This window comes from Triturus cristatus, chromosome 2_1, assembly GCF_964204655.1.
Source record: "Triturus cristatus chromosome 2_1, aTriCri1.1, whole genome shotgun sequence".
Classification (NCBI taxonomy): Eukaryota; Metazoa; Chordata; class Amphibia; order Caudata; family Salamandridae; genus Triturus; species Triturus cristatus.
Window position 1 is genome coordinate 1,029,843,048 of NC_140581.1, and position 26,335 is coordinate 1,029,869,382.

The 26,335-nt window shown below is 42.9% G+C and overlaps 1 protein-coding gene across 2 annotated transcripts in view; it reads right to left on the minus strand.

Moving 5' to 3' along the window:
• Positions 1–26,335, minus strand: part of LOC146866272 (alcohol dehydrogenase 1-like) — a 266,527-nt gene that overhangs the window by 20,116 nt on the left and 220,076 nt on the right. For both annotated transcript variants that reach the window (XM_085635204.1, XM_085635195.1), the window contains one exon: positions 24,893–25,028. In XM_085635204.1, coding sequence (XP_085491330.1) covers positions 24,893–25,028 — 136 coding nt within the window. The remainder of the gene's footprint in view (positions 1–24,892; positions 25,029–26,335) is intronic.

A 26,335-nucleotide genomic window follows, 5' to 3' on the forward strand; every position in this document is an offset into this window, starting at 1 on the left:
TACCCCTCTCTTAATGGAAAATTTGTCAGAGCACTCCCCTTTGTTTCCAAAGCGTACCCTGGCGCCTGCGTCCCTATACAATGCTTTTATGAATTGGAGAATATTAAAATCTATACCCATCTCACATAAAATAGACCATAATGTCTCATGGTTCACGCAATCGAAAGCGGAACTCAGGTCCACAAAAGTAACAAAAAGTTTTCCCTTTTTTGCCTGGGTATATTTTGATAGAACTAAGGCCAAGTTTAGGCTCTGTTCTATGGTGCCTTTACCAGGGCTAAATCCATATTGTAAATGTGATACTACCTTATTTTCTTCTGCCCAAAGTTGTATTCTATTTAAAATTGCCCGAGCTGCTACCTTCATTAGTGCATCTAAGAGTGATATTGGCCGGTAGCAGGTGGGGTCGTTTCTGTCTCCTTTTTTAAAAATTGGAACGACTATGGCTTCAGACCAGGACGGTAGAAACCCATGTCGGTTAGAGTGATTTAAAACATTTGTTAGCAAAGGAGCCCAAAGATCAATCTCAGCTTTATATACATCTGTCGGGACACCATCCGGGCCAGGTGCTTTGCCTGAAGGGCTGTCTTTGATTGCCTTTGTGATCTCCGGGCAGGAGAAAGTTATGCCTAACGGGAATGAATTCAATAAAATTGTAGGTTGCTGAATAAATACCCCATCCAGCAAAGGGTTACCATAATTGAAATTTTCGGCTTTATCATATATATGTTTAAAATGCTTCACCCAGGTTTCCCCCTTTATGGCTATGTCAATAATGTCTGTTTGATTATTCTGTAAATAAGGGGCATTAACCGCTTTCCAGAAGGCTGTGTTGTCCTTAGATTTGGAGGCTTCGATTAGGGCCAGCCAGGCCTCTTTCCTTAATGTTTGTTTCCTCATTTTTACAGCCAAATTGTAAGATTTTCTGGTTTTGCGAATCTCAGCTGGAGATTTTATAGTTTCGTGCAATGCCCTTTTGAGAGCTTGAAGTGCTTTAGTGCAGCTTTTATCGAACCAACCATGGCTATTTTTGGAGTTAGATCGATGCTCTCTAGTTAACAGTTTTTTAAGGTCACATTGAATTTTTAGAAAGTAAGTCATGATTTCTGATGACTCCTCTGTTTCTGTTAGACAGACAAGTATATCAGGTTGGGAGATTTCCATTAAGTTGTATAGGAAGTCTACGGGATTTACCCTGTCCCATTTTATAGAGTAGCCATTTTTTGTAGCTAAATTAATGTTAGGGTGATAGTTAAACTTATCTATGGAAGTCTGATGAGTGTTTTTAATTTTTAGATTGAAAGAAATTGGGTAATGATCGCTGAAAAAGAAGACATCATGCGTTTCCCAATTGGTAACTAACCCTGCATTGGATGAGAATATAAGGGTGAAATCTATGATTGAGCTGCAACCCCGCCCATGAAAAGTTGGCTGGAAGGGGATATTTGGGGTGCATAATTCATTAATATAAGACAAGTTAAAATGAAAAAGCATATTGTTAAAAGAGTTTCCCAGTTTAGAGTGGACAAAGTGGGTTGGGTTATCATCCTTATGTTCACCAAGGCCGCAAATGCCTTTGGAACCATGTGGGCAGATTGTGCAATTAAAATCACCCAACCAGATCAGAACCAACTCATCTTCTTTCTGGGTCTTAGAAGTGTCAGCACTCTGCATAAGTTTATCGATCTGGCTTTCTAGGCTGTTAATTGGAATATTATTGTAAAAATTAATGAGGGTCAGAAATTTTACGTGACCCCAACTAATTGCTAAAATCTGATAATACTCAGTAAATAAATATCTTATAACTTTTATGCCCTGTGTTATAGAGACATATATGGTCAAGCCTCCTTTGTTTCTCCCCTGTGGGCTTATTTGTGCAGGTGCATGAAAGGTCTGATATCCTGGTATATGTAGTTCATCTACAGCCCACGTTTCCTGAAGGCAGATGATACTATAATTAGTCACTATGTCTAACCAGGGTTGATGCGATATTTTATTAAGAAGACCTGCAACATTCCATGAGATAATGTTTTGGGCAGCCAATGTCTTCCTCATTGGGGGATCATTGGTGATTTTATCTCTGCATGTGGAATTTAAGGTAGGAAGGGAACTAAGATCAATAAGGGAATCGAATTGGGGGATGAGTCCAGTATATGATTTATCAGGATTAATATAAACCTGATCATTGATTAACTCATTGATTGAGATTCCCTGATCACAATGGTTATGAGCATCCATGCCAGGAATTACAGTTTTAAGGTGAGAATTAGGTGCCACAATAGGGGGTTCATGAGGATAAACTTCCGGGTTAATATCCATCTGTCAATCCAGATCATCTAGGTCTGTCAATGCCTCGAAGCGATTTGTAACAGGGACAGACCATGGTGAGTACTGAGGTATATTATATGTATGTTGCTGTTGATAGAAGTAAGGCCTGTCTAGGAGGGGTGGAAGAGGGAGGAAGTCCATCCGGCGGCTGAATATACTGGGATGTTGAGGCAATGGAGGATGTCTGACATTTCTAGATGTTTTGCGAGTGGATCTATTGTTACAAGGGATAAGGAGAGATTGGGGGTAGAAATAACTCAAGAGACGAGTTGATATTCCTTCCCCTCCTCTCTCAAGAAACCAATCCGCTATATGAGTAACTACTCTCCGGTCTTTGAAATTAATAGTTACGATATCACCCTCTATATCCTTGGGCCTACACCCTAGCCAGGACAGCCTTCTCACGAATAGAATCTCGCCATTAATATTGGGGGGCAAAGGTCTATTCTTACTTAGCCAATAGATTACTTTGTTTTTAAGTTCTGTAAACCCCTCTTTCTTTCCTGATGTCAATTCTGGTACTCCTGTGAGTATAACAACATAGGGTGCCGCCTCAGGTGGTAGATCAATGTGCTCGTCCATTCCTTTCGAGAGTTTATTCGGGGAGAGTGCCCTGATGTTATTAGTGGTTTTGCATCCTAAGATGTTAGGTGGGGCTAACTTTTTCCCCTCTCCTGTGGGAGTTAGCGCGCTTACAGGTTTAAGCGAGAGCTGTATATTGGCTTTAGACGGTGGTAAAGGATCACCTAGAGAGGTAGTGCCAGAAGGTTTCTGACTTTCAGTAGTTTGAAGAATGACCAAATCGTTCAGTAGTGTGGTGTTCGAAGAAGATACTGCTGCTAGAGTATCTAATTGTTCACTTAGCCTTTTAATTCTCTCAGATAACGGCAATAATAGGGATTTAACAAGATGTTCAATCCTCTGAGTTAAACCGTCAGTTGGGTCAGGCACAGTAGATGATTGGGCATTTTTATCTTGTATGGGGCTGGAATGTAATCTTGGTGTTTTTGGGCGGCTGCCTTTCATACCCTCACCCCCCCGCTTTCTCTTTACTGTGGCCCCAGGTCTTGAATTTTTGTGAAGGTTGCTATTTTTCTTAGACCTTGATTTTACTTTAGATGACATATTTGGTGGAACTTCTTCCAAGATGGAATGTAGGGAAGGGTCCACGTTAATGTTAGTAGTCACAAGTTCCCTTGGGGTATCCACTATCAACGACTGGTCTTGTAGAAGTAGAGGGATGCCCGGGTCACTGATTTGAATAGACATGTTGGCCATAAGTTGTAGTGTAGGGGAGGGGATCGTTTGAATAAGGCCCAAAGATGAGCGTTTGTTGGGAAGTAGACCAGAAGACAGGCGGCGTTCGGTGTCCGCTATTTGATGATCTAACTTCGAAACAGCTTTAGCCAGGAAGTGATCTAATGTCCCTTTGCGTGGGCCTCCCATTGATGTATTCTTGCCTTTAGTTGATTTTACGGGCGACGTGACAGACATTATTTGGCACACGACTAACAGGGGGGCAGTATTATACAAAATCTATAAGCAGGGCAATAACAATAGTAAATATTATTAGTGAAGCAGGAAGTTAAATGTCTTACACTTAGTCTTATTTTCAGTCTTGCTTTCGTGAACCACGAGGGGTGGCCCGGCCCGGCCTCCCTCGGCCCCGGACAGCCTCAGACGGCCCGCCCTTTGCCCGGGCTTCGCCCGGCGCCGCCCGCGCGCGGTCCCGCGATGCGGGGAAAGAGTCCGTTTATCAAGCGCCACCAGGCGCGAAAGTTGCTAAATCGTCTTCCGGTGTGGGTGCGCCGGGGAAGCTGGGGGATGTAGTTTTCTCCCTCCACACTGCGGTCGCTAAGGACACCAACGCGGCAGCGGAAGGGAGAAGCACCAGGACAGAGGCACCAATCTGGCAGGTATGGAGGATGAATGAGTCCAATTAGGGCGCTATCGCTGCTTACACCCGCTCTGCCGAGAAACAGTCCGTTTATCAAGCGCCACCAGGCGCGAAAGTTGCTAAATCGTCTTCCGGTGTGGGTGCGCCGGGGAAGCTGGGGGATGTAGTTTTCTCCCTCCACACTGCGGCCGCTAAGGACACCAACGCGGCGGCGGGAGGGAGAAGCACCAAGACAGAGGCACCAATCTGGCAGGTATGGAGGATGAATGAGTCCAATTAGGGCGCTAACGCTGCTTACACCCGCTCTGCCGAGAAACAGTCCGTTTATCAAGCGCCACCAGGCGCGAAACTTGCTAAATCGTCTTCCGGTGTGGGTGCGCCGGGGAAGCTGGGGGATGTAGTTTTCTCCCTCCACACTGCGGCCGCTAAGGACACCAACGCAGCGGCGGGAGGGAGAAGCACCAGGACAGAGGCACCAATCTGGCAGGTATGGAGGATGAATGAGTCCAATTAGGGCGCTATCGCTGCTTACACCCGCTCTGCCGAGAAACAGTCCGTTTATCAAGCGCCACCAGGCGCGAAAGTTGCTAAATCGTCTTCCGGTGTGGGTGCGCCGGGGAAGCTGGGGGATGTAGTCTTCTCCCTCCACACTGCGGCCGCTAAGGACACCAACGCGGCGGCGGGAGGGAGAAGCACCAGGACAGAGGCACCAATCTGGCAGGTATGGAGGATGAATGAGTCCAATTAGGGCGCTATCGCTGCTTACACCCGCTCTGCCGAGAAACAGTCCGTTTATCAAGCGCCACCAGGCGCGAAAGTTGCTAAATCGTCTTCCGGTGTGGGTGCGCCGGGGAAGCTGGGGGATGTAGTTTTCTCCCTCCACACTGCGGCCGCTAAGGACACCAACGCGGCGGCGGGAGGGAGAAGCACCAGGACAGAGGCACCAATCTGGCAGGTATGGAGGATGAATGAGTCCAATTAGGGCGCTATCGCTGCTTATGAGCAGTATCTTTATAACTACCTATCTTTTTATGTGCAGGGGCTCTGTAGTCATAAAGATACTACTCGTAGAATGGCTTTGTGAAATGCAAAAATGTGTAAACTTACTCAAAAGTATAAGTTTACCTTTGTGAATCAGGCCTATTAGGTGTCTTTAACTGCTTTAATCTGTGTGCATTTTATTTAGCAAATGTAGTGAGTGGCTATGTATTCATTTAGATGAGAGCCACCCATATATTTAGCATAATTATAATACATGTATTTGTCATAAGATGGAATCTATAACCTTTTTTAAACATACTTGATAAATTCACTTATGCTAACTACTTCTTTGGAATATATTCTATATCTAGGTTCGAGTTGCACATGTTGCATTTTCATAAAATGTTTTGCAACTGTTTTGATTTTCTCTCCTCTGTAGGTGTCTTATCATGCATCTGTTTAAGTAAAAATAGGCTTATTTTTTTATTGCATTAAACTAGTAGACTGATGGACTTTTAATTAGAAGGTGTATTCAGATATAGAGACTGAGATGGTGGGAGAGACCTGTGCCAGGCAGATCAGACTGGATTTACATCCAAGGTCGCCCACATGGTGACTCCTTTGATTGAGAGCTAGGAAACTAAGGAGTCTACTGTCTTCCGATTGGTTTGTTTGGTAGAAACAGATGGGAAGAAGCCTCATAGAATTTTCTTTCAAGGTTTTTTTATACAATCTTTAAAACAGTTGGGCAGATCCTGTCCTGACTTCACTGGGAGAAGACTTTTTTGCAGCTCTGATGAGTTTCGCTGCCTAGAGTATTGAGCATCAAGCTTGAGGACTTATAGTTCCCTGTTGAACCTTAACCTTGGTTAATTTGCTGCCTTCCTTATAGAATTGCCCTTTGCCACTTTCAATACTTTCTTTAGAATAGGGAAGGCCTTTTTGGAACCTGCTTGGTTCATATTTTGATTGCTGTATGTGATTCTATTTTGTGGCTTTTTCCTGATCATGTACAAATTCAGACTGCATGACCATTTAAATATGTATGCTCTTATAATACGCTTCCTTCAATTTTGTGGATCAATTGGACTTGTAACTTGAATTAATCCTTCAGGTTTGTACACCATTCTCTCTGTCGTTTATGTGGATCCACATTGGTTTCACCGTACTTGATATGTATTAACGATGTTAGTTCCTTTTTACACTTCAAGCCAACAAACAAAGGCCCATACGACCAATTGGTGATTCTCTTTGGTGATTTTACTAAAAGATTGAGATTCAAGACACCCCACTCCATCAGTTCCAAGAGCTTCAGTATTCCAGCAGTAAACTCCCTAGCTGTTAATGCCATGGGCAGGTTGATAGTGTGGTTTAAAAAAAAATCAGTCTTGAGTTATTAGCGTATTACCTATGGGTTCTCCAGATGTACTGGGTTTAATACCACTTCTGTAAGATTGTCCTTCTCAATAGAAGCATTAGACACCAGAATTAATCACCCACACTCAATCTATTTGATATCTTAGTAGCTGCCCACTTTATTATACACTATGTTATTGTTTCTGGTAACTTCAGCTTGACCTTTGAGTCCACTGCTATTACTCAGTGTCTCATCATTGATGAGGACACACTGTGGGGGAGTTCCAGATTTGGTTGCCTCTTATTAAAATACAGATAACCTGGGCTGGCTTTCAAATGGTCCACTTGTCCTTCTCACATGGCTTGCACATGTGTAATGGCCATTCCCACTAAATTAAGTAATCTACAACTTTTCGGAGGAGTAATTACTTCAGTAATAGACTACATCCTTTTGGATGTTAGGATCTGGAGAGTGTTCCAGGATATGCAAGTCATAGGTGGAGAAGAAAGTGACCATGACCCTTTGCATCTTAACATCCAGGGTTTGCTGCCTCTCCACCATCCTTTAGAACCATCATCGGGGATTAGCATTTTGTTGATAAGCAACAACCGCAGGTACATCAAATGGAATGCAATGAGCCCTTCCCCCAATGTTATCTCAAGAATGAATGGTCTGGTTGCCAGCTACCTGGGTGTGATCATGGATAACTTTGGTACGCGGATGACACCCAACTGTACATCAAGATCTCCTCTATCAAAGAGATAAAGAATATGAACCTAGCTCTCGAAAAGACAGTCCAATGGTTATCGACCAACTTCCTCAAGCTTAACTCTCAAAAAACAGAGTTTCTCCTAATCATTTCCCCCTAAGAACTCCACTGAGACAAAGGAATGGATCAAAATTAACACTGCGTTGAATTGCACGCCAACTGTAGTAGACTCCTCCTTATCACTAGGTATCACTCTGGATAAGAACCTCAACATGCAACATCACATCAACTTATTGACTAAAAATGCCCGCTTCCACCTCAGTTATCTCAGAAAAATGAAACCTTTTCTCGAGAATTTCGACCTCAAATCTGCAGTCCAGTCCTTAGTTATTTCGCTAGGCGTTACACCACAACACCCCTCAGTACCTAGTCCAAAAACTCACCTTATCTGGAGGAAACAGACATTCAAGGAGCTCAAACAATCTACTTCTGAAACCCTCACATTTCAAAAAGTCTAAAACTTCCAACAGAGCATTCCCCGGGGCAGCGCCAAGGATATGGAACTCTCTTCCACCATACATCAGAAAAATCTCCGCTACACCTCTCTTCAAAAAGGTAGCAAAATTATACCTGATGAGCAAATTCCTACTTTAAATCCGCACAAACACGACCCCTGAACTACAACCCCTAACTACCTCTACCTGTGGGTTACCTGCCTGTGAATGGAAGACCTACACGAACTTGACCTGTCTTGCAATGCTCAGAGCATTTCTTCCCAATGCTGCCACGTGAAGTGAAAACTGACACAAACCTTGAATGGTTACTGCTCAGAACTAGTCCTCTCAATGCTGTTACTCCGTGTTACTTTCAGAGTATGTCTCTTTATATGCAATGTTCCCCTTTTGAATGTGTTCGCCATATGCCTTGTTTAAAGTGCTCTGATACCCTAGATTGGGTCTGTTTCGCGCTCTAGAAAACTATAAAAAATAAATAAATAAATACTCCAGAATCACATATTATTTGTGAAATTGAAGGAATTCTTCCAAAAAGATTATATATTAGATGAAAGAGGCCCTAGATCTCAGAAGTTGTTCACCTCAGACTTCAGGGTTGGCCTCCATACCACTGTAGAGCAAGGTGATAGGGCCAAGATTCTTGAATTCAATATGTAGTAAAATCATAAGATTGGGAGAACATCCTTGAAGCAGCTAAAAATAAAGATAATAAAGTTTTTGGCAAAATAGTCAGCCATGGCAGCAATCATCTTCTTAAAACCACACTGGTTTACTTCAAACTGAGCGAGTGGATGGTTAACTTGAATCACTGTATTCGTCCTCATCACCATCTCATCTTCCTCCTCTAAACTGCCAACTCCAGGCCTCTCTTAGTTTTCTTATTGTTGTACATGAGACTGAGGCAGCAGTTGTTTCTGAGAGACAGGAAAAGGCCCTGGTTTGGATGAAACCCCTGATGATAGGTTTCATTCCAATTCTAGTATTTGGGTCACCTATAATAATTTAGTTTCAAATGTGATTTGCTGTCAGAACCCCAATTCCAACTACTTGGAAGAAAGACAAATTGTATTTGTTTTTTTTAAAAAAGGCAGCATTAATTTCCCTGGCAACTACTGTCCCATTAGTCTTTTAGACAATCTTCAAAAGATTTTTGTAAGCATGTGCTTACAAGGTTAACTGAGTGGATTGTGACCCATGAAATCTCGAATCATCTTCAAGCGGGGTTTAGAACACAAACTGAAACTGTGGACCTCGTTTTCTGCTGATTACATTGAAAATGGTCAGTAACAATGAGGGTGACCTTTTTGCAGCTTTCATTGAGCTTTGAGTCTCTTTTGATCTGCCCACCAGAATGAGATTATGGGGGTGCTGGCTAGCGTGGCCATTCTTAGTGATCTCTTGAAGATCATAGTCTGACTGCATTATTACGCACAAATACAGTGGGGTCCAAAGGGTAAACTCACCACAAAATAAATGTTGATAAACCAGCTCGCCAAGGCTGTGTTTTTGGCTCAAACCTTTTTTTTCTGTTTATTAATGACTATATTTGTTTTCTATCTTACATCCCCTATGATACTCCTACCCTTTACAGCTAAAAGGTCTGTTGCTCCTTTTCACCATTTATAACTTTCTTATTTCGAAAAAGACGGCTGGATTACAAGCACTGATGGGTAGGTTCTCCTTCTTCTGTGAGAACTACCGGCTAGAAAATAACACACAGAAAACAGAATTTATTGTCTTTAACAATTTGAATAATTATAGGGGGAATATTGCTTTGGGCAAGAACATTCTTGGGAGTGTTAAAGAATTTGATTATCTAGGTGTCAGATTGTCCACTTCTAACTCATGGGAGATATAAATCTCTAAGAACTCATTCTCTTTGATCAAGCATAGATCAATTGCTATAGTGAGGTTGCTAAAAGAACATTTCTTTCCAGATTCTCCAGCAATTGAAAAAAATAATGCTCAAGTGAGTGCTGCGCTGGGGTCATTGTGATTTGGCAAAGCTAGGGGTAGCTGAGAATAACTTTATAAGGTCCCTCTTAAATCTAGGCAGCAGTCCTCCATTACTGCCTGTTAGGCTAGATCTCACCCTTGAGCCTGTCACAAAGGTCACTAGGTTGAGACCTGCTCTCTACGGACTTCAAATCTGGAACACCACTGAGCTGAAGTCATACAGAGATGGTCTCAGAGAGATCATCTGTTACCCTAATATCCATAAGATTCCTTGGTTAAAACATGTCAAACAATCTCTGATTGACCTATGTATGAGTAATTGTTTGTACGACTCATCATCCATCAGACCTGTCCTGACTGCTACTGCCAAACAAAGGTATTGGTCTCCATTCATAAAACAAAGTGAATCATCTAATGCCCTCGGTAGTCAGTCCAAATTTGCTTGCTTTATAAACATGTGTTTAGGTTTGAGAATGTTTTCGATTATGTCAAACCTGTGTATATGAAATCACTTCATATGAAGTTTAGATATGGTGTTCTGACCATTGCTACTTTTACATCATCCTGGATGCCCAATGTTGACAAACCAAAGCTATGCCCAGTCTGTTGTTACTTGAGAAATACGAGGAACACTTGTTCTTGTGCATTTGCTTCAATAAACCTAGAGCCAAATGGATTGTGCCTATGTGTCAGTCTCTAGAATTAGGAGAGCAAGTAAATCAACGGAGTCCGGCACCGATTGAGGGTGGTGGGGTGTAAAGAAAGAAGAAATAAATAACTTACCTCTGTGCCACTTCTCTCCTCCGTAGTCCCCTTGCTCTGGCTGGGACAGAAAGTACACCCAGGCTCCCTTAAATCTATGTCAATGCAGCATTGTGATTGGTCTGAGCACCATGGTTCAGCGCTCAGCCAGGCAATACAGCCTGGGTGGAGAACATGCAAAGTCCGCATGAATGTTTGGCTGGCCCGAGACGACCGGCTAAACATGCATTCAAACTTACAGAGTGTGCCCACCACTCCCCTCCCTGCTCTGAGAGCGGAGCAGCCCTGCCCCACACCAGCAAAGCTGCTGCAGTAGGATAAAAGAAAATAATAATAACATTAAGTTATTATCATTTTTTTCCCCCTTATTTCACTGCTGCAAAGAAGTCGTGTGATGCTCCACCACCTTAGTGGAGGAGCTGCCATTGGAGTAAATGCTTTAAGAATTTGCAAAAGTGATACCAGTCAGTTGGTGGTTGTTGCGGTTTCCATGTTTCTGTACCATGCATGGCTGATAAGATCACACGCATTTTCTTAAGATACCTTATTGTTCACATAGTGATTTTAGATATAGCCACTGTATATGTACATCTCTATCCGCATGTATTATGATGATGCATTTTATTATTCAATCTGGCAATAAACTATATGTTTTGAACTGCCTTAAACTGCAGACAAATGCTTCATAAAATGGCTGCTCAGAGTGTGTACTTTACTCTATTAAGAGAGACACTTTTTCAATTAATTACACTTAAGAGCTACGATGAAACAGGAGGAAATCATTCAAGTTGTTTTCTTATAACCAGAAGGTTGTATCTTGCAAATGTTTTCAGTTCTCCTGTGGTGCCTGACAGTTTAGATCTTTCATGGGTACACGATTCAACCCAAAACCAGGACCTGATCAATTAAACGTGTGGCTTTGGTCTGTTCTGCTATGCTCTTGAATTTGCCTGGTCCCCTCATTTGTGCGCGTATGGCGGTAGTGATTGTTTGCTTTTGTCACTGCTGTTTTTTGTTTCTCATTGTTTGACTATATACAGGTTATGTAAAGTCTTTTCTCATCAACTATTTTGTAGAGTTTTTGTGTTCTCTTTATTAATATATAGATTCTTTGAATTTCCCCTCACCCTCAGAGGAAGTGAACAGTTCAAACAAAAATTTTAGGTCAATTGAGCAATTCCTTGAGCTTTTGTTCATTTTGTGATATGAATATTTGGTCGTTTTGTATTTTTTCTATTGTTTATTAATGATATTTTTGTATTTTATTTGTGATCCTTTTCAGAATATAACTTGCCTGTTATTTAAAAAGAAAAAGCACACTCATTTATGTAACAAGTATAAGACCCTGATAAGCTAAGATGTGACTTCTCTGCATGACATTCCATGGAATTGTTCGGCTATGTTTACAGCCTACGATGTCAATCAAACGTATTGCTGCAGAGCCTTTATGTGTTTATAAAAAGGCACATTTAGCATATTTGGCTAGTTTTTAGAGCTGTGGCTATAGATTCAGATGTGGTTAAATTTCACCTCTACAATATGAATTATTTATAAACATAATGAACTGTATAAATGAATTTTTTGTTCATAGAAATGTCCGGATTTTACGAATTTTACAAATCCTTTGAACTTCCATTCTTTTACTCTTAGAATATTTTGACAGCAATAGTGGCAACAAATCAATACAAAGGACACCTGTAGAAACTTTAGGGATTAAAAAACCCTTGAGAAACAGGGTGGACATCAAAATATAATAAATAAAATAAGATAATATGCCATTAAGCTAAGCCCACAGAGATCCCGAGAGTAGTAAAAAGCGATTGCACTTTACAACAATTAAATACAAAGTATTGATGTGCTTTGTATTGAATTAGTTAACAAATTATGCAACTTGTGCTGGGGGAAACTGCTATAACATTTCTATTGGACATTCAACCTGTTTTGGTATCCCACAATGGAGAGGATCAATTTTTGAATCAATGTAAAATTAAAGAACAGGTGAAATTAGCAAAGGAGATTTTACTTGAAATAATAGTGGACTACTGTAAATCAAAGAAAAGAGATTGTAAAGTAGTTTGTAAAAGTGTAGAAGTTCAAACTCATCTGAGCATATGTAATCAGGCATGAGCAGCACCAGAAGTGTGAGGATTAAAGCTTACACAGATCTCAGAAGACTGTTCCTCCTGCTTCCTGTCTATATAGCTGGAGTTCTACACTATAGGGCCCATTACAATGCCTGTCGGGCAAGCATCTGACCAACATGGTAGCCAAATTGGGACTGACCATCAAGCAGTCAGAGGTCCCACCCACCTAATTACGATGCGACCGCTGTGTAGGCAGTCAGAATCATAATTGTTTCCATTGCGGCTTGTGCGGTGGGTCGAAAAGGGCTGCAGCACAAGCCACAATGGAAAAATGGATGTTTACAAACATCCATGCCCCATGTGCCAGGTGCTATGTGGTGCCTTGCACACAGGGCATGGATGTCTGGAGTCCCACATGGGCCCTGCTAGGGTCCCTCAAAGTCCCATTCTGGCTGCCTTTCCATGGCGGTCGGACCGCCATCAAAAGGCAGTCAGAATGGGACCTATGGCGGTGCCTGAGCAGGCTTAGCCCCATTGTAAGGTATTACGTTTTGACCAAAGGTTGGACGGGCTCCTTGAGCCTGTCAGATGTGTCAGTCACTCCCTCCGCCCACTGCCTCTGACCACCACACATCATAATGCTGCGGTCAGACCAAGGCACCAGATGTCGGATGGACTGACACCGACAGGCCGTCAGTGGCAGTCCCCTGACATCATAATCGGGCCCTATCTGTTAAACTAGATGAATCTCACAGAATTAGTAATTCGCATTAAAAAATAGGATAGGATAGTGAGAAATAAGTGGTAAAAACAATATTCTGTGCTTCTCTGATTTTCATTTGTGCCTCCTGCTGATGCATCACTAAAAAACTGACAGACGGTTTGTCTCTTATAATTGATCAGCACTTGGCTCTAACTCAAAGCACAAACGTCCATCAAGTCATTGAACCAATTCTAGGGTCACCTACGTTGAATGCAAACAAACAATAAAGAATCAATGTAAATGCTTTTGGACATTTCTTAGCTAATTCTGACCTTCATGATGATTTACCCAAAAACATTTTCAAAGTTCTAGTGACTTAAAAGGAAGGAATACTTTAAAAAGTGCCTATGATGAGAATTCTGTTGAAAGTAATGAAAACGTTGCATGGCTTTATGTTTTCTAAAAACAATATGGAACAAAAACCGTTGTGCAAACAGCAAGAGCAAAAAGGAGGGAATTAAAGCACTTTAACTATAAAGAAAATGGCTTCCAACTGGCTGCAGTACTGCAAAAAGTTTAAGTAGAAAAAATACTCCATTAATTATCTTGAAGAAAATACTGCATTTGATCTCACTAAATCATTGTAAAAAACTAGCCAATAAAGAAAGAAAGCTATATGTTATTGTTAAAAAAACAACAGAAAAAAATGAAAAAGGTAGGCTCACACAATAAAGACAATGGTTATAACGGAATTACATTGTGTGGCACTATGCCTACCCTAAGCTGTAAACAGTAGCTCTTTGTCTTCTGAGCGAATCAAGGGTCTAGGTACCATCACCCAGGCAAACAAGCATGGCAGAGGCTTCTTAGGCCCCAAAAGGAAGGAGACAACTTCAAGGGCAGGGACAAATGCAGGTAGAATAGTTGCTGTACGTGTACTATGCCAGCCAGGACTCCGTCTCTTTCTCTCATTGTTAACGTTCCTGATATCCTGAGCCAATCAGATGAAAAGAAGGGGGGAGGCTAGAAACAGGGTCAAGCTTGTATTTGAGCTAAGGGGAGACATTTTCATGCCCTGAGTCCTTTTAATACTGAATTCGGAAATTAGTGCATACCTCACACCTACCTCACACACCCACACACACACACTCAAGAACCTGCCCTTTTTTAAAGTTTGTGGCAAACCATCAGTCTATTAACACATTTCTTGTCCTTGGCTCTTATGAGTTTTTATCCTAGGAACAAGATATTAAGGCAGGAATTGATGTTTGTGAACTAACTGGCACATGCATCAACAAAGACTTTTGCGATTCCTTAATTGCGATTTTTAAGGAATCGCAATTAAGGAATTGCAAAAGCCTATGCATGTAGGAATCGCTTTAAAAATAGCGATTCCTACAAATTCCTTAATTGTGACTCGCAAATTGCGAGTCGCAATTAAGGAATGCCGTCCCATTCATTCCTATGGACCTCCAGGCCCATAGGAATGAATTGGAGATTGCATGAGCAAATTACGAGTACCAGTATGTACTCGCAAATTGCTCATGCAATTTCAAGGGTGCAAGGCTGTCAAAATGACACCCTATTGCACCCCTGAAATTGATCTGTGCACATATGTTGCACACACACATGCGCTAAGGGCATGTGTGTGCGCAACATGAAACTTTGAAAAATGCACAAAAGTGCATTTTTCAAAGTTTTTGCAAATTACCATGAAGTTCAACTTCATGGTAATTTGCTCCCCCTATTAGCGAAATCGCTAATTTTTTTACTTTAATGCATTGCATTTAAGGAATCTCAATTTGGGATTCCTTAAATGCAATCGCAATTTAAGGAATCGCTATTTAGAGATTCCTTAAATTGCGATTTTTGCATTTGGGATGATGCATCCCAAATGCAAAAATACTGGTCGCAAAGGGGCAGATTCTGCTAATCTGCCCGTTTGCGACCAGTTTTCTCGTTGATGCATGTGGCCCTAAGAGAATTGTATTTGAGCATAGATTCCTGCATTTTCCCTAATTAAGGAACGTTATCTCATGCACATTTCAAAAGGTTTCACAGTGCAAGGCATGAACCGGAAAACGAACTTGGTGTTACTGCACATCTCTTAATCCTTACGTGGCTGCAAACCTATGCTTGGAGCCAAATCAGGATTACCGTAAAATGTATAATAAGTGCCAAGCAGACGAAGGCACCTCTTGAAGTGACGGTCACCTTAGTGCAAGCTGACAGATCTATTAACAGCTGTTGCAAAATCATATTTTGTCTCATATTTACTGGTATGATAGTTATAATATTGAACTCATCAGTACGGTAGTCAGAATAATGAACACTCAAATGTAAAGTAAAAAAATCTTTAAATCTCCAATTACCGTTTGCCACTTTAAAAGGGCTAAACCTGAGGAGCATGGCTTAGACACTGGTGGAGATGGCATCCTAAATGCAGTGCTCCGCCTTGCATCAGAGGGTCCATTTCCTTGCAGAGGTCCTTGCAGAGGTCGGTAAGGAACTTCTCTTATGGACATGAGAAGAATGTTGGCTCTCTAATATAGGAGGTGAGGAGGGAGTTCTTTTCAGGCAAGTTTACACTCTGCTAAAGCATTTTTTTCCCAGTTTGCTGCCTGCTCCAGAGTTCTGAGAGTCCGAGTTGCGAGAGTAGCAGTGGCCATTTGGAGCGGCCTTCTCACACCACATGCAGAACGCTGAAATATTTCCTTTTATAGTGCAATTTAACATGAAGGAATGTGTCTATTTCTTCAAAAACTATGTGAAATGAGTGACAGGAAGTTTGCCATTTCCGTTTTATGTTTCCTCTCTGCACTTTACATGTATTTTCCCTTAAATTATTAATCTTTCATTGCTCATTTATTTGCTTTACTTAATTGGTGACTTTTGGCAGCTATCTTATATGGGCAAAACCAGAAAACTGAAACTATCAAGTCTTGCTCATCTGCCTCTTCCAGGTCTGTCTCTTCCACATTTTCACTGGCCAACTCCTCAACAATGGTCTCACAAGTTTCAAACTTAGTATCCCATTCTGCCATTCTGCAACCCTCTCCTTCTTCAGATAATTTAAAACCTTTAAGTGCCTCCTCTGCCAACAAGAGACTGAAGCATGACTTAAGAATGACCCTCCCTTACCAGAGTTGCGGAAATACGAATAAGCGTATAATTTAACGTATTCAACATCTAGAAGAAAATAAGAGCAGCCTTACCTTCCATGTTGAGTGAGGCTCTTAGATCTGAGGCAACGATCACTGCCAACTCAGTACAATGCTTCAGTCTAAATCCAAATTGTTAGAAATGGGATTTCTGGTTGGCTAAAGCTTGCGCCAAAGCCAGGCTGAAACCACCACTCTAGTCAGGGCAAGGGAGTTACACGCTGAAGATTACTCCTGCTCACCCTCTTGGTAGCTTGGCACGAGCAGTCAGGCTTATCCCAGAGGCAATGTGTAAAGTGTTTGCGCAACACACACACCCGGCAGCAACAAACTAGGCACACCAGAAAAAAACTACACAAGGTTATATAAAAATAGCCTTTGTATCATCATAAAACACAATAGAATAGTAATCACACAATATACACTGTGCCACCTGGCACTAGGCAATATTTACAGGGGATTATATACACATGACAGGGTCAATTGGGCAACTGTCAGAACCATCACAAAGTAAAGATAGTAAAGGTAGAACCAAATAATACACGTAGAACACCACCAGTAATTACTGGCAAACACTGTACTCAGCATTATATCCTGCAACACAAATCATATTATGCACAGTATCACATCAGGCGTAAAATACATTATGCGCCAACCTCATAAGCCTAAACATATTAGACCATAACCTCCTAATCACAAATCACATTATGATCACCTCACAAGCATAAACCACAGTATGCAAAACCTCATAAACATAAACCCAATTAGAGGCTCAATCAGGGTGCATAAATCACGGTACATGAATCACATTGCCTGCACACCACATAAATCACATTAGGGCCTGGTGCCTTATCAACCTACTAGTCCCCCTGGCCAACTGACCTTCTCAAAGGGGCTCAAATGCCCTATATCCCAAATATCAGGGCTGCTGCCAATGCAGCAGAGTCCACGTGTGCGCAATTGTGCTGGGGCAGAGGAGTGTATTTCACTCCTATCACATACAGAAATGCCCCCAATGAAATGTTGGCCTAAACATAGCAGCTGATGCTAATTGCCTTGCAGCTGTGAAATCAAATGTGGTTATGGGCACTCACTGTGCCCTCTGGCTGGGTCCCCACTGGGACTCTCTAAAAAGAAAATGTGGCCCATGTTGCAGTTGCCCGCTACAGCGGCGCAACTGAGGATTACACTAAGAGGCCCTGCTCTGGGGCTCTCTAAACACATATGCCCCAAACGTTGCTGCTGCCCACTGTCAGGCGGGGCAGCTGAGAAAATAACTAACAGAGGCACGGGCACCCCTGGGCCCTCTGGACCCCCACAGGGGCCCTAAAATCAAATATGGCCACGTCGGAGAGCGGGCACCGACACTGTGCCCTGACGCACCCCGCCATCAGGGACTCTAACAGAATGCAGTCCTCGGGGACTCTCTCTCCTTCCATGCGGTGGGGGCAGGCACCGACAATGTGCCTCGTGCCCCCCACACTGCAAGCACCTCACCGCCAGCATCGCAGGACTCTCCCTCACGCATGGGATCCCCGCGTCACCGGACGTCCTCTTATCTATGGCGGCCGATGCTCCACCCAATGTCAGGCAGCCTCGCCTGGCTTCCGGTTTGGTGCTCCACTTTCCCGGGTCGCGACGGGGATTTACTTCAGCAAACGTGTGGTGGGCACCCACTTTACATAACACACAAATGCGGGGTGGGCACCTGCCAAAAAAGCACCAAAATGAGGGGTGGACACCCGCCATTTCAAATAAGCATAAAGCGGGTCGTGCACCCGCTTCTAAGGCACCACGGGGGAATCCCTATGCTGGGGATTCCCTCAGCAGCAACGTGAAGCCCAGTACTGTGACGCTCCAGCGCTCCTCTCTCAAGGGGAAATTAAAGCACTGCGCTCCCCTTTTCAGGATAATTAAAAATAAAATCGCTCACAGGGCGCACGAGGTCCCAACAAAAGTCCTTAGAGATGAAGGGGCAATGCTGGGCCCAGGGAGGCAAGCCCTCATGGCGGTTCCTCCTTGGCCCCAGCAGCAACACACCCCAGCAAGGTCAGGAACAAGAACAGATCCAGAACAAAACCCTTTTCATGGGGTCACAGACCCTATCTTTATATTACACCATCTCTTTATCTGCAGCACAGGGCATAGGAAACCAGATGCAACTGGTTCAGGGGGGAATTGGAGCACTTTATTTTGCAAGCTCCTCTTCCCCTTTGTCAGGTAGGGGCTAGGTGTTAGACGCACCACAGGGGGCGGAGCCAGTATTGTCCAGGCTGGGCACAGTCCAATTCAGAGTCAGGGGATTACTCCTCCCACTACCCCCAGCACAGATGTCCCATTCAGCCTAGTGCTGACTCACCCTGCCCTTCCTGGAGCCACACACACCTCCCAGCCCCTGTCACTCACAAGCCAGACATGCAATTCACATCAGGCAGGCAGACACATAGCACACAGAAATGCCAACTTCTAAAAGTGGCATTTCTCCCATAGTCATAATAAATCTGCACTCACCATTGCGCAGCATTTATTCTCACACTTTCATACATACTAAACTTGCCCACGCTGCTCCTCCCATTCCAGGAATTACCACTGACACACTTTATCAGGGAGTCCCCAATGCATTCCTATGGGGTGGGCAGGCCAACCTTACTAAATGTACACAGAGAGCGCACACACTTTACACTGGACCACAGTGCTAAAGTGCCCAGAGTTCTAAAACCACCAACACCAGGTCACAGAAAAGGCTAGGATAAGGCAAAAAGTTTAGGGATGAACCTGTCAAAAGGGCCAAGTCCAACACAAATTGTGTGGAATCAACTAGGTAGTTGGCATCCATAAAAGAGGTCAATTCAAGGTTAATGGCCTTTCCTATTTTTTGGTCAGAAAAGGGAAAGGTGAGATAGGTCCATAGCAACTAGGATCTGGAGGGTTAAAATAGTTTTTTTTCAAATGAGAAAGGATATAGGCTCTTTTCTAATCCTCAGGGAAGTAGCCATGATTAATCATATCATTAAAGATGTTAATAAGGTGGGAACTTATGAACTCAGGTGCTAGATGTATAATGTTTGGAGGACATGGGTCCAGAGGGGTACCTGATTGGATAGAATTGGCTAAGACTAAAACCTGATTGGTGCTAAGCAAAGAAAAAGAGTACAATATTTCTGAACTAGTAGGCACACTATTATGGGAATTTGAGGCTATCAGCTTATTTGCCGCTAAGGTATTTGAAGGATCTGCTTATGGTTGCCCCCACTTTTTGCTTGATGTAACACTAGTCTGACTGGGATCCTGCTAATCAGGACCCCAGTCTCTTTGCTTTCTCCCTAAACTGTTATGTTATGTACTTAGGTACACTCCAGATTCGATACTGGGGTACCCTTGTCAATCCCTACTATATGGTACACATATGCCCAGGGCATAGATTCCCCAGAGGACTCCCATGTGCTAAAGCATATATTATGCCACCCATGAGAGGCCATGCAAAATTGAACTACAGGCCTGCCATTGCAGCCTGTGTAAGTTGGTGCATTCATCACTTACTCAAGTTATAGGTTTACTATATCCAAGGGTGACAGCACTTAAAACCTATAAGTCACTCCTATAGCAGGCCTTTATAATCCAGAGGGCAGGGTGCTTGGTTTTAAGTGAGAGGGTGCTCCTGCATGAGCAGGAAACCCCTGCAGCCCACTGAGTCAATTTTCCAGGGTTGTCAGTGAAGCAGCCATATACTACTATAGAGGGGCATTACGTGACTGCATCATGACCAAGTACAAAACAGCTGAAACAAACCCTATTGTGTTTGTTGTCAAACATGTTGGAATCATACCCCCATACAGGTAACCGGTGTGGGAGATATGATTCCACCCATCGGAAGCGTCCTGCATGGGGTCCCTGGTGTTCCCAGTACCAGCCTTCTAGCTCTGGACAGCACAAAATTGTTGCTGCTGACCAGAGACACATTTCTGCCCTCCTGCTGCTGAGCCAAGCTCGAGCCGGGGAAGGCAGAACAATAGGCATCCTGTCACAGGGAGGTGTAACCACCTCCCAGACAGGATTTTGTGCATTAGGGCTGGGTGCACTTGCCGGTGACTGAAAGTCGGCTTGAGAGGCACATTAGGTGTCCCTGTGCATAGTTCAGTTCAAACCAGTCCTGGGAGCCCTTGGCTCCAGCTCTGGTGCGAAACTGTACAAAGGACATGGGAGTAACCTACTCCCTGCCCAGATTCTCCCCTGGGAGGGTCCCCTGAATTCTCCCAACCCTCTCCCGTGGGTACTTAAGGGCTTTCCTGGCTGTAGGACCTTAGATTCATCATGGACAAGATTCAAATCTGAAACCACTGCACTTAAACTGTCTGGGCACTCTGGACTTCACTGAACTTCATTTGGACCTGACTTCATCTCCCTTTCAGTCTGCTGCATAGTCTGTGCCTGTGCTCCATACAGGATCCATGTAGGACTTGTGGAAAATCCAAGACACCCGAAGAGAATCTCCCTTGGAGTGAAGGAGTCACTCCCCTGCATTTGCAGGCACCGTAACACTGCTGATCGGTCTGCTGATCCTGAGCTCCTACAGACTCGGAGAGGCTCAGAAACACAGGTTTCTATGTCCCTCGAGGTCTGAGCTGCCCTCTCCGAGTTTGAGGTCAGAATCACTTGTGGGGGCTGCAATACACGAATCCCTGTGCACCGCATACTTTTGCAAGTTTATGTGCTTGTTGGCAATTCTTTAACAAGTGCATTGGGTTCCGAGTAGCCCCAACCTCTGGAGACTTTTTCCACAAAGATCCTCAACCACCTCCCATGTGTGCTCCGTGGCCTGTTGTTTTGTGAAGCTGCTCGAAATCCTCTTGTGACTCCTGTTCTTCCAGCCTGTGGGTCCAATTGAGGGTCAACTTTGATTTCCCTGGGCTCCCTGGGTTGCTTCAGGCTTTCCCCGACTCTCCTGGGTGTGGTGAGCCTCCCGGACCTTGCTTGTCCGAACTGTACACTTTCTTGACTTTCTGCATGGGTTGCTGTTGCCAAGGCTTGTTGGTGCTCCAGCCGGGCACGGATCCATCAGCACTCGACATCCTTCATTGGACAGCTTGCTTCCGGCTCTTGGTCTTACTCAACATCGCCTGGTCCCCACAGCTGCAGAGTCAAGGTCACCATCAACTATCCTGAAGCACCCGACATCGGTGGGCATTAGACTACCAAGCCCCTGGTCACTCTCAAGTGACCCAGACTCTGTCCACTCTGCTTGCTGGTACTCCTTGACAAGAATCCATGTTTAATTTCCAACAGACTTTCTTCTCCTTTCCAGCAGCGGCTTTTCTTCGAAGTCCTCCATTGGGTTTGATGGCGGTTTCCAACTCACTTCACACTTACTTTGGGTGCACCCAGTATCCACAGGTCGGGTGGCTCTCCAACCTTCTGTCTTCCACGGGGTTTCTTCGTAGTCCACTGGGAAGGGTCCTTAATGTCTGAAACTTCAACCGTGACTTTTACCTAGAGTTGAACGGAGAACGCGTTTGTGTTCCCACACTGCACTCGTTCTCCATGGGGTCCCTTTCTATCCCCTTGGGTGGTTCCTTGGCGTTCCCAGCGATTCTATATGCTCTCGACATCGTTATGACTCAAGTCATGGTTCTTTTACCACTTTCTTAGTATATTGTTTGGTCCCCACCAGGGGCCTTCTGTGTATTAGTGCTATGTACTGTTATTTATTTGCTTAAGTATTGTGTGCTTTGTGTCTATCTCTGTGTAGGAGATACTGTAACGTACTAGATAGTGTTATATAATAAATACATATTTTTATAACTACTATGTGGTTCTCTTTTCATTTAATCTATACTATAAGATTGCATTCTGGTAAAACTCCTTCAAGACTTAGCCTGAAGGCTGTTCTACACAGCTACCACTTGGATAGCTTTATAAGGTTGTCTGAGACCTCTTGAATTACCATAATGTTTTTCTGGACTGATGTAAGGTGCCCACTTTAATTAGTGGATAGCATATACCAGGCCAACCTTTCACAGTATTATAAACATCCTCCACTTTAGTATGAAAGATGCCTGCTAGGGTATTGTAAAAAGCTAGGTTGCAGTTGTTATTTTTCTCGGACAGATTGGCAAGTTTCTTAACTGTTCTAAAAAGTTCTCTGGAAGAGTGTACCAATACTCTTCCTGATGCCGTGCATATCAAATTAAAAGGGGGGTGAGGACAATCTAATCTTTATTAGCCTCTTGGAATCCATTGTTCCTATCTTGGTGGGGCTGCTTGGGTTTGATTAAAATGTTGATGGCCCCTATGTTGTTATACATATTTTCCATGATACCAGTGCACATTCCCATTTAATAAAAAAAAATTCTATATTTTCCAAATTATTTGGAGGAAAAAAAAATCTAGGATACCGTTATTTAAACTGAAAAAAAATCAATTTGAAGGTGGGGTGAACTTTCTGTATTTCTGTCATTACTTTCAAAACTTTAGTTTATGACAGGCAGCTTTATGGCTTCAAACATGTTCCTCCTTGTTCTCTCCATTATGACTTAAAATAGAACGGTTACTGTTCCTCCCGTTTAAGCCACTGGAGGTCATCTCTTTTACATCTCCTTCTTATTTGACAGCGTCTAAACTTTTTAAACATACTTGTCTCTTATAACAAATCTTGTTCTTCCTTGGTGACATTTCTTGAGATGGTTTTTTGCACTCCCCTTTGTAGTATAACAAGTTGATCAAACATGGGAATAAATCATTGTCCTGGAAGTCTTGGAGAGACTGGAATATAATTTGGGTTCCTGATTTATTTCAAAGCAATACACCAATTTCATTCTCACAGCTTCAGCAGTCTGTTAAAAGACCTAATTCCTTCCAACCTTGGTTTATCCATTTGATTGAAGCTTCTAAGATCTATAAATATCTTTTCTCCAGTTAATTCTCTAAGGAACAAACAGAACAACTTTGGGAAGCAGATTTCGGTTTTACTTGGTCAAGTAAGTTTTTGAATAAACTTTGGGGAGAACAACAAGTGTGACTAACACAAAACAAACCTATTTGTTATTTATAACAGATAACACATTACTCCTTCCCTTTCAGATAAAATCTCCCAGAGTACGGATGCTAATAATCGGTCCTGTAAAACTTAATAGTGATTAAATGCTCATGTTGTTTTAGTGCCCACATACTCTCTTCTTTTGGCACAAGTTCTTACAGCAAATCACTGCGCTCTTTCATAGTCGTTATCCTTTCAAGATGTATACCTAATTCCTGGTAGTTTGTTGGATTTGCTACTTGCTTTACTTTTTTAACAAATGACTATTAATTGGAAATGTGCTTTCAATATTTCATATAAAGCTTGGTGGTGCAGTAGTTGTTCTCATTATAGATTGGATAGAGCTTTTATATCGTCTAGTGGATATAAAGTTAACAGTGATTTGTTTTGATTACCTCTTACGACTTTTCTAAACAATAGTGTTAAATAATTACCAGCCACTGAATGTATATTGTCAGAGAACTCAAAATCACCTTGAACTCTCTGATGATAAATTATATACCTTTTTTTCATATTATGTATTCCTGTAACTGCTAGACTATATTTGACAACCTTTCTTTATGGTCCTGAAATGTACTACTGTATTAATGTTTTTAGGTTTTATTTAGCTTCTTCACGTTTCTTACATTTGTTCCTTGTTTTTTCTCTCACACGCCCCTCTTTCCTTTTTCTTTCCTGCATTCAAAGATTCAAGCTGGTTTAAAAAATAAATTGGGGCATCTTTACTTCAATCATTTAATAGTTTACCTTTCTACTGCATATTTTACTTATTTATTTTTTATATTACAGATGATATATTGTACTGTGTCCCTTTTTACAATGTAATATAAAGCCTTTTTGAACACGAAAAAATTGCTAAACCAAAAACTGAATATTAACCCCTTCCTCATGACGGAGCCGCTCCGTCATGAGCCACGGTTGCCGTGTGCTCATGACGGAGCGGTTCCGTCATGTCACGGCTGTTGGCGGCCACTCTGCCTATGCGGCGCTGTTTCCCCGCCTGTGGGGGGGGGACAACGCAACTGGGTGGAGTCATGACGGAACCGCTCCGTCATGAGCACAGCTCAACCGTGGCTCATGACGGAGTGGCTCCATCATGAGCACAGCGCCACCGCGCTGCCCCCCCGCACCCCCCAGCGCTGCGGCGGAATTCCCGCCGCAGCGAAGGGGTTAATTATATCTTTAAATTACCCTTGCAGTGGTACACTGATCTATATCTAGATCACAATGTATCTCACCATTTAAAGCAATCAGTACCATTAGGAAACACTTTGTAGTATTAAGAAAAGCTGGATGTTGTTTTAAGAGAGTGCAGCTCTCGCCAAATAAATGTGCACTGAGAATGCCTTTCTTCACTGTGTGCTGACTGTGTACTTTCCAGTACATTTTCTTGAATAGCAACTTACCAATTTCCACTGCGCAACAGTTCGAATCCTTCACCGATCTTCTCAAATGGTATAGTGTGAGACACCAGCTCTCCCAAATTAAACTTGTTTGCCATGTGATCAGCCACCAGCTGTGGGCTGCTGGTTTTCCGTAATCCTGAACATCAAGAAACATGGCAAGAAATGATGGGCAAAGTGATGTGATTCAAACCGTACTCTACATACTCATATCCATCATGACCACCCCAACTCTACTACAGTTTAGGAGAAAGTTGAAAACTCACCCCAGCAGAGAATATTACATCACAATGTATTTATCATCCATGACCCAGCATACTCTTCTCTTTCTCGCTGACTTTATGCTTTTCTTTGACCATGTACATCCCTCCGCTACCTTTTGGCTAGGTTCTCGCTATAGAAATACCGCATATACATACATTCCTGCTCTTTCCCACACTCTTGGCTGCAATGAACTAATGATAACATATTTTTTTTAGACAGTGGTTAACTTGTGGAAGCGATTGCTGGTGGTGGACATCAGCACTCATTTTTGGGGACCAGGACATCATTTTCACCATCATTCAATGACCCAGAAAAAGGAAAAAGAAGGAGGAAGAGAAAGATAGGAAAACAGTGATGAAAGGAGAAGGCAGGAGCAAGCTACAAAGGAAAAACTTGTGCCCCTGGATTTATATTTTTACAAATCAAACACTAATTCCAAAGTCCTAGGGGCCTGATAAGCTTCTGGGCAGGGCTAATTTGGGATGAAGTTTTGTTTACTTCCATCGATATATTGTAATGCTGTAAAGCTATGCAGCTTTTCTGGTTTTTTTTACATAAGGCAATGGACATGCTTTGCATAGGTTATCATAAACTAAGGGAGAGCCTTGAAAAATGAGGCCTTATAGGCTTCAATACTTTCTTAATCCTGATAATACATTGCGACAAAAATTAAGAAAAATAGCACATCCTCACTAATAGCAAAGTCACACTGTATGTAAGGTGGTGCTCAAATAGCTTCACTGTGCAATTTAGCACCACTGGGGTTTAAGTGACATGGTCCATATGATTGCCAGGCTTACTGTGAAGTTTTACAGAGGTCTACATTAGTAACTGGAATTGTTCGCTGTCAGTTATACCACAGCTAAAACGACTGATCCCTTCATTTGGGCTGGTGTTTTGAAGTAATTAATTATATATTGAATTACACTATGGGGCCAATTACAATGCAGCCCGTAAAGGCTCCGACCTGTGGTTGGAGCCTTCAGGGCCGCATCGTAATGGGCCACGTGGTTTACTTTCTGACTGCCTCATTATGATGAAGGTGGTCGGAAAGTACACCGGCTGGTCATTCCATGTGGCTTCCAACTGGCTTGGAGAGCCCGTCGGGCAGTCGGAAGCCGGCCTGGCTGTAATCCCAAGAGCAGCCCTTTCCGCACTTGAGATTTTGATGCATGGTTTCCG